Below are 14,245 nucleotides of genomic sequence, written 5' to 3'. Positions count from 1 at the left end.
GCCTGCTTAAAAGAAAGTCTCTGGTGGTTTGAGCATTGGCCTGCTAAACCCAGGGTTGTGACTTAAATCTTTAAGGAGGCCATTTAGGGATTTGGAGCAAACTAGAAAATAAAATAAAATAAAAGGATGGTGCTTGGTCCTGCCAAGAGGGCAGGGGACTGGACTTGATGATCTTCCAAGGTCCTTTCCAGCTCTGTGATGTGTGTATGTAGGTCAGTTCTAAGAGTGTTTGACTTGACATTCATCAGGGTCAGAGGACTTTCTTTTTTCTCTGGACAATGCTTAGCACAATGAGGTCCATGGTCCTACAATAATGCAAATAACAATTCCATTATGCTATTCTACTACTCCTTTTTCTTTTCTACAGTGAGTGGTGGGAACATGCAAGATCAGTCTGATAAAACTTTTCACACCATCATGTATTCTTGTTATGGTGAAAGCCAGCAGGTGGCACAGTTAAATGTAAGTATTTTTGCTTGTGAGGAAACTTGGTCTTAGAAGAAAATACTTAATATAATTTCTCTTTTGTAGTTTTTAGGCAGTATGTGCAAGCATCAAGGTAACTTGCTGTCTGCCTTATGTCTCCAAGTCGAGTAAATTCTTGAGGCAGTAGCTCCAGACCCCTTCTGTTCCAGATTGGCATATACTTGTAAATAAAATAAAGTCACACTAAGAATATTTTCAGACTCTGTATAAGTTATTACTCCTCCTGCAGGGAAGCCAACCATGAAATTCCCCAAGATCTAGTTCCACACAGCAAAGGAATGGCGGTACATACATGCCATGCAAACAGTGATAATAACAGAATGTTAAAAGTTCAGAATGGAGTACTCAAAACCCAGAAAAAAATCAAAGCTAAGCTTGCCACTGCAATCTTAACTCTAATGTCTTGTATGTATGCATTAGTACACAGTCTTTAGTTAGGTTATCGTGCACTACCATGTTCACAAACCAAAAAGCAGTCAGATACTTTAAAGACTAACAATTTCTTAGGTGATGAGCTTTTGTGGGACAGACCCACTTCTTCAGATCTAGAAATTCTGAATTTCCAGAATCTGAGGAAGTGGATCTGTCCTGTGAAAGCTCCTCACCTAATGCATTATTTTGTTGCTCTTTAAGTGCTACATGACTACTTTTTAGTTTTGTAAAGATAGACTACCTCTCTGTGACTACCACTACCATGTTGTATCTGCAGATTCCCTGCATTCTTCAGCATGCTGGTTGGATAGTAAATGAAGAAGGAGTGCAATATTTATTTCAAAATAACTTATTTAAATAAAAGTGAAGAGGAATGGGTAACAGCAAATGTCCTGAATTTGGATGTAACCCTTCTGCCAGGCACAGCCAGCAGCAGCCAGGGCTAGGTTCAGTTTCTAGGGGGTTCCTCTCCACCCATCCAACACAGATTTGGCTTGAGACCCCCCTCAGTAACCTGGGATATTTATGCACACTCCCTGGATGCCTTAGAGAGGCCATGCTTCCCCACTTGGAAACACAGCGTCTAAAGTGTAGAAAAGGAATGTTTAATAAAAGGGAGGATAATTGTAGCTTCCATTTTATAACCGTCTACAGCAGGTTCTCTTTTGGCTGTATCTTTCTATATAATTCCTCATTGGTGACCTTCTGCATCCATCCTATTCTCAGGATCTTTCTATAACAACTCCTTTCCAATGCCAATATTCTTTTCAAATCTTTCGTTATCACACATGTGTCACATCTGTACAACATGCTGCTGAATACACAAGTTTTCAAGACGCCCAGCTTCATTCTTAAGCTAACTGCCTGGCTTTTCCAGATCTTATCCATCGCCTTCAAACTCGCTCTTGTTTTCGCTATTCTAGTCGCTATTTCCTTCCGATCGTACGTTATGTTGCTCCCCAGATATGTGAACTTCTCTACATTTTCTAGTTCAATACCATCAACGCTGATCTTCCTTCCTATTTCCTTATCTCCAAATACCATTGTTTTTGTTTTATTGATGTTCATAATCAGTCCGTACTGCTTCCCTTCTTCGTTTAACACCCGCACTGTTTTCGCTAGCTTCTCCTCGTCTTCCTCAATGATAACTATATCATCTGCGAACCTCAAGTTGTTAATTCTTTTCCTGTGCACAGATATCCTTTCTCCCTCTTCCTTGCTCTTGTCCATCGCTCTCTCCAGATGTTCGATGAAGATACTTGGCGATATTGGATTTCCTTGTCTCGTACCTCTACTTGTTTTAAACCAACTTCCCCACTCCCCGCATGTTCTCACCACTGCCTCTGCATTATCACTGATATCCTTCAACAACTGTATCAGTCTGCTATCCACTCCATATGACTCCAACACCGCCCAAGTCACTTTCTGATCTGTACTGTCAAATGTCTTTTGAAAATTGACAAAGCAAGGGTATACATTTTTGTTCTTTTGTTGAGCTTTCCCCACTATCAGTCTTAGTGCCAATATCTGCTATATGGTACTTCTATCTTTTCTGAACCCTGCTTGCTCGTCTGCTGTATGTTCTTCTATCTGCAATCTTAATATCTCAGTCAATATCATCATCAGCACCTTACCTAGATGACTCATTGGGGCAATCGTTCTGTAGTTCTTGCACTCCAATGTACTTCCTTTCTTGGATATTGTCACTAGCACAGATCTTGTCTATTGCTTAGGTGCCTTCCCTTCTTTACATGCTATACTACATAGTTGGTGTATTTCCTGAATCATGCTTTGTCCACTATATTTGATCATCTCTCCCATGACTTTATCATTTCCAGGGCTCTTGTTCTTTAGTCGTTTCACTGCATTTTCTACTTCCTCCTTTGAAATATTAGTCTCGCTCTTGATGCTCGGGGGAGATATCTCTTTCAATTCTTCAATCAGTCTCTCTGAGACACTCGGGTCCACCTGTGCTTCGTATAGATCGGTGCAATATCTCATCCATCGCTGCACAATCTTCTCCCTGTTCATGAGCACTTCTTCGTTCTCATCTTTGATCGCCATCTGCTTTGGTTGCCATTTCCTATTAATATTACTAATTGTCTTATACACCTCCCTGGTCTTACATTCGCCATAATACCTCTCGATATCTTCACATTGCTCCTCTAACTATTTTTCCTTATCCTTTCTGGCTGCTTTCATTACCTCATTGCATTTCATCCTATATTCCTGTTCTGCCATCTCAGAAACATCTCTTCTGATCTTCAACGCTCTTTTCTCTTGAACCAACTTCAGTGTCTTCTGGGTAATCCACTTCTTATTGATCTTTTCTTCTTCTGGAACAATCTGCTCATTTGCCTCTTCTATAGCGATGGCAATCCCTGTGACTCTCTTATTTAGGTCTTTCTCGGTGGCGATATTCTTAATCTTCTCTTCGAGCGCTGTTCTGTATGCATTCCCTGTTTGTTCCTCACATGGCCTTGCCACATCTTTTTTTTCTTAATCTGTGTCTTACATTTTCTTTTGAGTTTTATTTTGATGTTTGCAATCACTAGACTGTGGTCTGAGTCTATATCCGCTCCTTGGAAAGTTTGGCACTGCTGTATTGATGTTATCCATTGTCTTACAAAATCACGTCTATCATATTCTTGGACTTACCATCATTTGATCACCACGTCCACTTCGTGCAGTTCTTTTGTTGGAATCTCATGTTGCAGATCACAGTCTCCCTGCTGCATACACTTATAAAATGGAAGCTACAACTATTTGGACGTATTTGCAGAATGAATGATGAACGAAAAATCAAGACCCTGGTATTTGGCATAATGGATGGAGAGGCAGATCCCACAGAGAATGGATGGATTATGTAGTAGATTGGTGCAGAGCTAGTCTACAGAAACTAGACCACTCCGCACTGGTCAGGGAAAGATGGAAGGAAATAGTGAGAGAGGCATCACACACCTACGGGTGCTGAGACCACTGTTATTGATGATGATGAAGAAGTAGCTTGGCATTAATTTGGGAAAACACCATAAACAGAGTTCATAAACAAAACCATGAGTAACAGTCTGGCTCCAGGTAGGTTGGGCGGTGTTCTCTTCCTCTCAGGTTCTTAATATCAGAAACCAGTGCTTTTTTTCTAGAAAAAAAGGGGTGGCGGAACTCAAGCCCCAAACCACCCCTCCCACCCCACTCAGAAGCTCAACAACCCACCAGATCGCTTAACTCCCACCCAGCTTAACTCCCACCCCCAGTATGGGGTCCAAACAGCCCCACAGAGGCTTAGTGCCCCACTGGGGGGGGGGGTCCAAACTACCCCTCAGCAGGCCCAAGATTCCCCTGGGTGGCTTAACAGCGCCCTGGCGGGGCCTGAGTCACCCCGCTGGTGGCTTAACTGCTCCCTGACAGGGTCCAAACTGTGCTCTGGTGGCTTATCTGCCCTGTGTGGGGCCCAAACCACCCCCGGTAGGGCCTCAGTTGCCCCCATGCAGCTTAACTGCCCCCAGCAGGGTCCAAACTGCCCCCTACAGCTTAGTCACCCTGTGTGAAGCCCAAACCACCCCAGGTGGCTTAGCTACCCCATGGTGGGGCCTGAGTCACCCTCTAGTGGGGCCTGAGTCACCCTCCAGTGGGGCCTGAGTCACCCTCCAGTGGGGCCCAAGTAGCCCTGGTGGCTCAAATGCCCCTGTCAGGGCCCAACCCATCCCCTCCTAGCTTAGCTGTCCTGTGTGGGGCCCAAACCACCCCTTCAGCAGGGCTTAACCACCTCCTGGTGGGACCCAAGTGACCTCCTCGCAGCTTAACTGCCCCCACGCACGTGGGGTCCAAGCCATCTCCAACGGCGGGGCCTGAGCTGCCCTGCGTGGCCCCAGTTTGCCCCCGGCTTCTTAACCCCTGTCCCCGGCACAATCCCAATCCACCCACCCAGCAGCTTAACCACTCCCACCAGCTTAAACTCCACACTCCCTCAAGCTGCTCCTCCCAAACCCTCCACCCTGCCTCCAGTGTGTTGCTGCCTCCGCCTCCTCTGTGTGGCTCCTCCTGCCCCCACCTGCAGCATGGGCAATATTTACCTTGCCACGCTAAAATAATGGAACTCAAGTTACTTGGTTTAACGGCCAGCCGTTAAACCAATTAAATCGAGTTCCATTTCAGCACAGCAGGGAGGGAGGAAAGGAGGAGTCAGACGGAGGCAGCAGCCTCCAGAGCTGTAAATGACTCTTAAAGAGCCACATGTGGATTGGATGAAGCCGCCCAGCTGACTTTTAAAAATGGCACCACTGCTGCCTTAACTGTGCCCTGAGAAAAAGTGCCAGAACACCCTTCCCGGGCGTTCCAGCAAAATACAAGCCCTGCCAGCAATACAAATGTCCCCTTCGCATGTCCAACCTTTCTCTGCACCCCTATCACAATTGCTGCCCTTGGCAGAGTTCATCTCCCAGCATGAGTAGAGGAGATAAAGCAGCATCTTACTCCACTGGTCATTCACCTGTTCACTGCTCTCTCTCGCCACCTTGCTCGCCACTCATTGAACCACCACTGCTCCCACTGGCCACACTGCTGCTCCAGCTGGGTAACTGCTCACTACTTCCACTAGTTTGTGGTAGATTTGGCTCTGGGCAAAGCTCAATGATTTCAGCTCTTGGCCCAAAGCACAGTCCAGCCACAAGAAGTGTCCAACATCTGCTGGAGTAAATATAAATAAAAAGAGAGACTCTTCACAGAGCCTGTTTTAGCTCTATCATTGAACAGTGAGGAGAAACGGATTGAACCAGTCTTACAGATCACGCCTGGTGGACATGTAGCCTGAGAGCCCCAGCCTCAGAGGTTGCTTGAGGCTAGGGACTCAGCCAGTCTGGCAGGCAACCCCACTGGCTAGCAGCGGAGCCACCGCTGGCCCTGGGCAGGGATCCCCAACAGGCAGGGGCAGAGAGCTTTCATGGCTGAGGGCATGGAGCCGCTGCCAGTCCTACATGGGGTGCTGCTGTGGGTAAGGAGCACCACTGGCTGGAGCGGGGGTGGCCAAGAATGGCTTGACCTCCCCTGGTCCAGCAAACTCCCTTGTAGAGGATGACTCAGGTCCTGAGGGTGCTGGACCAGTGAGCTCCAACTTGTATTTTTATTGCATAAAAGGATTCTGCCTAAGAGAAATGTAGCAAAATGCGCCCCCATTCCATCACCTCCAGCTTCTCATGTGACAGCAGCAAAGGCACAGGTCTGAATACGTAATGCACATAATGCGCTGTGCCATCACACTCAGCAAATCAATCTTACGGAAAATCCGTGTAAGGAAGATATGAAGGACTGCTTCCGTTACTGCTCGCTGGAATGGGAGAGGAGCCCTGAGCATGTGTATGTAAATACAGTTTGCTCCTGTGCGCTTAGATCTGCTAGCTGTTCGACTGATACAGTGATGTTTTGCCTATTGCAGGGGTTGGCAACCTGCAGCTCCGGAGCTGCACGCAGCTCTTTAAGGAGCCGCATGTGGCTCTGGGTGCAGCTGCCGCTGACTCCTCTTGCAGCTCTCTGCCCTGCCCCTGCTGAAGTAATGGAACTAAATTGAATTGGTTTAATGGCTGACAGGGTGGCCGGAAGGATCCGCTGTGAAACCAATTCAGTTTAGTTCCATTACTTCAGCGGGGTCAGGGGAGGGAGCTGCCTGCACTGCACATGGGGAAGCAGGTGGGGGGAGGGGTAGCTGAGTCTGCCCAGGCCAGAGCTGTGCAGCCACGCTAAGAAGGAGGAAGAGGCGGGAGGAGGCCTCCTGGGAGCTGAGCACAGCTTCCCTCCCCAAGAGGCCAACATCTCCTCCCAGGCAGCACAGCGCCCCCTAGCTCCTCCTTGCTCTGCAGCCCTGGGACCTCATTTCCTCTGGCAGCCACCAGAGCCTAGAGCCATGTCCTGGTGCAAGCTCAGCTCCCCCAGGACCCGGCCCAACTCCCCACCTGGCCCCGGGACCCAGTGAGTCTGGTGCCAGCGCCACTGGGCGGGGAGTGGCTAGGAAAGCTGCAGGCACTTTCTGGCCTGAGAAGTTGGGGGAGGAAGGCAGGGAAATCCAGAGTGCGTGCGGGAGGAAAGCAGTGTGGTCAAGTGAGATCTGGGTTCAGTGGGCAGTTTGGGGCAGGACGGCTGAAGTGGGTTAAGCCAGGGGATTGGGGAGGGAGGGTGATTCGGGGCTGACAGAGGTTAAGCCTGGGAATGGGGGCAGGTTTGCAGGATAGGAGGTGAAGCTAGGGCCTAGAGGGGTGGACTTGGGGTTGAGGTGGGTAAAGCCTGGAGATGGGGGTAACTTAACTTTGTAACTGGTGCAAATCATTGTGTGTGTGCCTGCACTGTTCCTAAAATAAGGATTACAAAAAGTATGGTTTGACATTATTAAGGACCGTCTCGTATTCACATGCACTGCGGCTCTTGAAATATTGATTTTGTAACTGAATTTAAAAGAATGGCTCTTCTTGCTATTTTGGTTGCAGACCCGTGGCCGATTGTAATCAATTCAGGGGCAGGGGGATCTCTTCTCCTGTCGATGCTGGCTGCTGTTCTCGTATTTCTGGAGTACTGGCATCATTGGGAGTGTGCTCGGAGATCGATTTCGTGCACCTTCAGTGACGCAATAAATCAACGCCCGGTGGATTGATCCTTGCCTGATCAACCCCCAGCACAGTGAAAACATACTCTCAGTGTGCTTGTGAGGGAGCATTGCCTCTGAGAGGCACCCAGGAGTGGAGTGTAAATTTTTCAGGTTACTGGGTGGAGGCTTGAGCTGATTCTGTGTTTTATCCATGGAAAGAAACCCTTAGATACTGAACCCAACCCTGCCTGCTACTGGCTCCACCTGCCAGAAGGGTTGCATTAGTATAGTGTCAGACTGTAAATTTTTATAGAAAGAATAATCAGAGTTTCCGCAGTGAAAAAAAATTCTTTTTAAACAATTTATAGTTACCAATACAAAATAAAACTGGGATTACATGAGTCGAAGAGAAAAGAAGATAATGTACCCCATACCAAATAAATGTCTTCATAGAATCTTAATAAAAAACCTGTTGGTTTTAGAAAACTTGGTGGTTTTTTTAAATCCAGCCCCCTAATTCAGACGATAATCTATAAATCTAAATGGATTAAATTCCATTGTTTTTACTCTCCTGTTGTATGAACTGTAGCATATTTTGTGTGTGGCGGGCGGGGGCAGGAAAAAGATGGATGATGTGTGCTACCAGTTTTATGGGTCTGCCAATTGTCTGCTTATTCAAGCAAAACGATGGCCCTGCTTCCTGACCCTTTTCAATTACACAAGCCTGTAATTTACTCAGGTCTACCCCTTTCATGTACCTGTCAGTCCCTTAAAGCAATGCAGAGCTTAATTTAATGTTAAGATCTAATTTCTTAATACTCAATAATTGTAATAATCTAATTTCTTAATAATCAAAACTGTCTCAGTGGGCAATACAATTTATTGCTGGATCATTAAAAACTTCATTAAGTAGCTAGTAGAGATCCTGTCTGTAACAGGTGCACTGATCCTTTAAGGGATGCTATAGGCCATGCATAGCTTGTTCTCAAATTCTGCCTGGATGCTAGTGATAGTATTTGTCAAACGTCTTTAAAAAAAAATCAAATTTCACCAACCTTATTTAGATGCTTGCCGTCTTCCCAGCATCAAGAAGATGTGAGCATTATCATTAAATATTGCAATTCAGGAAACTAAAGTGCAGAGAGATGGAATAGTGTACCTGAGGGCACACTCTGAACCTGGGATAAATTTGAGAATAGAAGACTGCTGAAATAACCATCCTTTATCGAAATTGCTTGTGTGATAGTGGCTTGTTGGCTTTTTGAAACTACCAGACTAGATGCTACAGGCCATGCATAGCTTGTTCTCAGTTTCAGCCTAGAACAAGTGACTTCTGGGAAGTGTGCTTCTCAAGACTGGTAGGGATGGTAGACTTGGCAGCAATTTGTGCTGGGAAGAGGGCAAGCATCTAAATAAGCTTGGTGAAAGTTGATTTTTATTTTTAAATAAGTTTGACAACTACTATCAGTGCTTATTTTTAAGTATATTTTAGATTTTTACCGATTCTGAATTTTCACAGTTGCAGGAAATTACCAGGTGAAAGGAAGCCAGACAATAATTATTCAGTATCAATAGCCAGTAGAAATCCATATAACCATTAAACACAAATTGGTAGCATCACGTTAAACTATACGAAGTAAACGTCTTTAAATCCAATTCTAATTTGAAGTCCCCAGGTAGTGTTTTTCTTGCTTTTTTCTATTTTTAAATTTTGTTGATGGCCTTGTAGACTCTTGAGGACAGAAAGGACCATCATGATCACATAGCCTGACTTCTTCACACTGCAGGCTGTAGACCCTCATCTACTCCTGAAACAGACCCCTAACTTCTCTAGAGGGAAGAAGATGCAGGACCTACCTCCACATGAAAATCTACCAAGGGAATTTTAGAGTAAAAGTTTATTTGGGTAATTTGGTACTGATCTACTGGGATGGCATTTGGCTTTGTATCCTGGGAAGAAGTGGAGTTTTGGAGTTTATATAGAAGATTAAATAATTCAACAAGAGAGGGAAACTGAGGCAGTAGTTATATTTGCTTATAGAAAAATATACCGCTGCCATATTACCTGCCTCGGTATAACCTTTTTCCAGTTCATTGAGAAAATGTCCTTCACCACTTTAAAGGCCGCATCCGCACTAAAGTGATCTTCTGGAAGATCTTCTTTCGAAAGAGCACATCCACAGACAAAAAAGCCTCTTATAGGCAAAAAAAAAAAAAATCAAATAGGATTGAAGGAAGGGTTGAGAGGTGGAGGGATGTTAATTGTCCTGTCTGAGATAATTATGAGCATCAAAGCAAGGGAAGCAGTCCTTGTAATGTGTGGAGGTAGTTGATGTCTCTGTTCATTGTTTCCCTTCATTTGATGCTCGTAATTATCTCAGACAGGACAATTAACATCCCTCCACCTCTCACCCCCTTCCTTCAATCCTATTTGATTTGTCAGTTTTTACTGCAATTTTTTTTTCTTTTTGATTCTCTTTGCTTATAAATGTCAGTCTGTGTTGGAAATGAAATTGATCTGAAGAAGTGGGTCTGCCCATGAAAGCTCATCACTGAATAAAAATCATTTTGTTAGTCTTTAAAATGCTACATTTCTGCTGCTTTGTTTTGTGTGTGTATAATAGGGACTTGCTGTGAAGTCCTGGCCCCACTGAAATCAATGCCAACACTCCCAGTGATTTCCTGGGGCCAGGATTTCAGGCAGGGTGTCTGATCCATAAGAACTCTTATGAATAGAGTGGTATCTTATTCAGTTGGAAAGATTCCTTTTAAGATACTCAGTTGTAATGCTGATGGACCTGGGACCCTAGAGGCTAAGCCATGAACCTCTAGTGCTTCCACTTAAAGCCATCTGGCTCTTAGCTAAGGCTTTAGAGCAGACTTCAGTCTGCCTAGTAGCCTCAAAGAGTCTGGGTTACACAGTGATGAAGTTAAAGGTATTTTCAGAAATCAGATCACAGCTGTTTGTTGTTTTGTTGTCAGACAGCATTTCTATGCCTTTCTCATCCCAGTTCACCCTGAATACCTCTTTATAATGTGTTAGGGTGTGGACCACTAAATGTATCTGGTTGGTTGGGTGGGTGTTGCATAGTGGATAAGGCCTTACTTGAATTGTGGGCTGTATTATATGAATTAATTATAGAGAATACATGAAAAAATGTGAAAAGTAATAATGAGCCTTATTATTTACAGTAATAAAGTCCATTGTTACTTTTGCACTGCCAGCCATCTGGAACTGACAGCAGCAACTCCCAAGGCTAAGAGTGGGGGCTCAGAACTGACAGCAGCCATATGGGGCGGAGAGCAGGGATCCGTGCTGTCAGCAACCCAGCGCCAAGGGTGGGGGTGTGCAGGGCTGACAATGGGAATGCAGGGCTCCCACTCTTGGCCATCTGGGGCTGATAGCAGCCGCTTGGGGCTGACATCACACGTTCCAGCTCTCAGACCCAGGGCAGGCAAAGCTCCCATTGTCAATCCCATGCATGACTAGGCTCCCACTGTCAAAATTGCAGTGGAAGGATAACTATTGAAGAGTTTCAATTGCTGCAATATCACAAGTTATGTGAGGCCTTAATAGTGGATTAATTTCCTTCCATGTCTGGGCTGGGTCATCAGGCTGGCAAAATCTTCATTTTGTTCAGTTTCTCTCCAGGACATTTGCAACTTGTTTGATCCCAAATGTCTGTCTCTCTGACTTGTCTCTGTAGTGAACAACAGGAGTATTTACACCATACCAAAGGCTTGATCATAACTAGAATGAAGCAACAGTTCTTAAACTTGAGCTGTACAGAACTTGTACAGAGCTGGTTGCTTCACCTGCTTTTGAATCTCTCCTCTTGTCTCCCTCGTCTCCAATAGCTAAACCATAGCAGAAACTTAAAGTCAAATGGTCCGGATTAGCCATACCAGTACTTGAGACTTTAGAATGCTGCAGGCAGTAAATGTGGACAGTGAATATGACTTTGCTCAAACCAACATATTGTTCTTTGCTCTTCATACATGTCTAAAGGCAACAGTAAAAACTAACTTCAGGGTAATTAGTAACAGAGAGGGAGCTGTGCTAGTCTATATACTATCAAAACAAAAAAGCAGTCAAGTAGCACTTTAAAAACAAACAAAATAATTTATTAGGTGAGCTTTCATGGGACAGAAAGTGGGTCTGTCCCACAAAAGTTCACCTAATAAATTATTTTGTTAGTCTTTAAAGTGCTAGTTGACTGCTTTTTTGTTTTAACTTCAGGGTGTGAAAGCAAGTCATGCAAAGTTATAGACTGCATGCTGGGTTATCTTGCCCTGTCTTTTCTACAAGTATCCTAGCCGTTGTTTGTCCCCCAAAAATATCTGGTTGCTACAAATTGCCCTCAGCATCACAGTACATAATACTTCAGTGTGTGCTGGTTCCTGAGTGGGTGTAAGTCTGCACAACCCTAAAGAAATCAGTAGAGCTCTGCTGACATATCAGATGAGGATTGAGCATGAAGGACACCTGTTCTTGGGAGCTTAAATAGAGGGTTATCTTCCATCTGTCATAAAGGACAGATATTGGTGAAGGTTAAAATAGTAGGCACGTCACTAAGCAGATTGCAACAATGAAGACTTGGGACTTTTCTACTCCTAAAGTTTTGTACCAATTTAACTAAATGGGACCAATGTCTGAAAGGATGTGATGAAAGGATGATTTTGACCCTGTCACAGCCAAAGTTTTACTGGCTTCAGAGACAGCAAAGTACTTAAGCACGTGAACCACTTTTCTCATAAGAGCAGTTCCATTGTGTGAAAAGCCAGATGACCTGGACAATTACTTTGGTAAGATATTGTCACACGGGTTGGTGCAAATGTTAAAACAGGGCTTGCTTTCATTTCTGGGACTTTGTATTTTGATTAGATGATGTAACAGAAGATGTGACTACTCGTGAGTAAAATTACTCATACGTGTCAGTATTTGCAGGATCAGGGCTTAAAGTGAGCCTTTCTGCTTTATAGGAACCGGGGCGAATGGCTAGGACTCCTGGGTTCTGTTCCCAGCTATCCCATTGGCACAGTGGAACTCTGAGTGCTAACATTTTATCAAAGAGGTTATTTTAACAGCAGCATACTGTTTACCAGAGATTAAGTATACTGTTGATATTATGTTATTCTTGTTTGCACAAAGAGAAGCTTTTCTTTAGATAGGAATAAGAAAAATAAACAAAGATTTGTTCGAATTGTTTTGCCCAGCAGGGTCTCTGAGTCATCTATACTGTATATACAAAGATTCAGTGTGTCACTACATATAAGATTAAAAGATAACTTGAATCAGGTTGAATAGCTTGAATTTGCTAAACATAATTGACTTCAGCAATATTCAGTCAATGACTAATCTGACTGAAACTAATGGGACTACTTGTGTGATTTAAGGGTGTGCAAAGTTGGACTCTCAGAATACTGTATTTGTATTGCATTAGTGTCTAGGGGCCATCTCAAGATTAGCTTGTGCTAGGAGCTGTACAAATGGCTTCTGGGTAGTTAGAAGTTTTGTGACTGTTCCGGATAAGTTTTGGTCCAAGTTTGCAGATCCCAGATGATCTTGTTAACAGGCAAATGGACGAAAATGTTACCAAAATTGAAGTAATATTTACGGGCTCTGACAAATTGCCTGGGACATGACATAATACCTGTAATAGAGGGTAGTCCTCTTCACTAGAATCACTTATCTAAATGAGGCATTTTCTTACTGGCAGTTCTTCTCAACACTGCAGCTGCATCACACAATCAGTGGTCTGAGCGTTAGCCCAGACTGAGAGTAAGGATGTGTACTAGCTACTTGTAAATCTGCTCTGAACAAAACAGTTGGAATGAGTTGGTTTGTAGCCTCTTTAGGACAGAGACTTTCTCTTTTGTGTTTTGTTTTGTGCTAGTGTCATGTCTGGCACAGTCCTGACTCTGGAAAAATGCCAGTGTCCACTTATGCACCATCAGTAGTAGTAGTAGTAAGCCTCTTGCACGCCTACATCTTGGAGGATAAGCCATTGATGACCATCCGCCAGCATACCCTGTCTTGGGCAATCATTTCCAGTTTTGACCTGGTGTATCCCGTCTTTCTAGCGTCTGCCTTCAGGTCTCTATGCCAGGTGTTTCTTGGGCACCTCTTTTCCTTTTTCCTTTTGGGTTCCTACTTAAGGCTTGTCTTGTGATGGTGGTGGTTGGTTTTCTAAGGGTATGTCCAATCCATCACCATCTTCTCTTCCTGATTTCTTTTTCAGTATGAGGTTGACACAAGTCTTGGTTGTTGATGGTGTATGGGCAGTGGATGCGGAGGATTTTACAGAGGCAGCTGTTGATAAACGTCTGGATTTTTTTGGCAGTCCTCTGTGTTGTTCTCCAAGTTTCTGCTCCATACAATAGGACAGATTTGACATTAGAGTTGAATAATATGATCTTAGTCTGTGTTCTGATCTGCTTAGAATTCCAGAGGTTTTTCATGAGGAGAAAAGCTGTTCTTGCTTTCCCAATCCTCGCTCTCACATCAGCATCGATGCCCCTCTTTGTCGATAATGCTGCCCAGGTATGTGAAGACCTGAACTTCTTCCAGAGCCCTTCTACCAAGTATGACTGGCTCTGTGCTAATGATGTTCATGTTCAAAGTCTGTTTTTCCCTTGTGCATGTTCAAGCCAACTGTAGCTGGGATGTCAGCAAGGTGTGATGTCTTCTCTTGCATCAGTTGGTGGCTGTGGAACAGAAGTGCCAGATCATCTGCAAACTCCAGGTCATCCAGC

The 14,245-nt window shown here is 44.4% G+C and overlaps 1 protein-coding gene across 1 annotated transcript in view; it reads left to right on the top strand.

Annotated features, from left to right (window-relative positions):
- RDX (radixin) overlaps positions 1-14,245 on the top strand; it is a 152,537-nt gene that overhangs the window by 607 nt on the left and 137,685 nt on the right. The window contains exon 2 of the mRNA XM_074985020.1: positions 368-462. Coding sequence (XP_074841121.1) covers positions 382-462 — 81 coding nt within the window. The 5' untranslated portion in view covers positions 368-381. The remainder of the gene's footprint in view (positions 1-367; positions 463-14,245) is intronic.

Source organism: Carettochelys insculpta, chromosome 1 (genome assembly GCF_033958435.1).
Source record: "Carettochelys insculpta isolate YL-2023 chromosome 1, ASM3395843v1, whole genome shotgun sequence".
NCBI lineage: Eukaryota > Metazoa > Chordata > Testudines > Carettochelyidae > Carettochelys > Carettochelys insculpta.
Note: the sequence above shows the minus strand (reverse complement) of the source record. Positions and strands in the feature narration are given on the sequence as shown.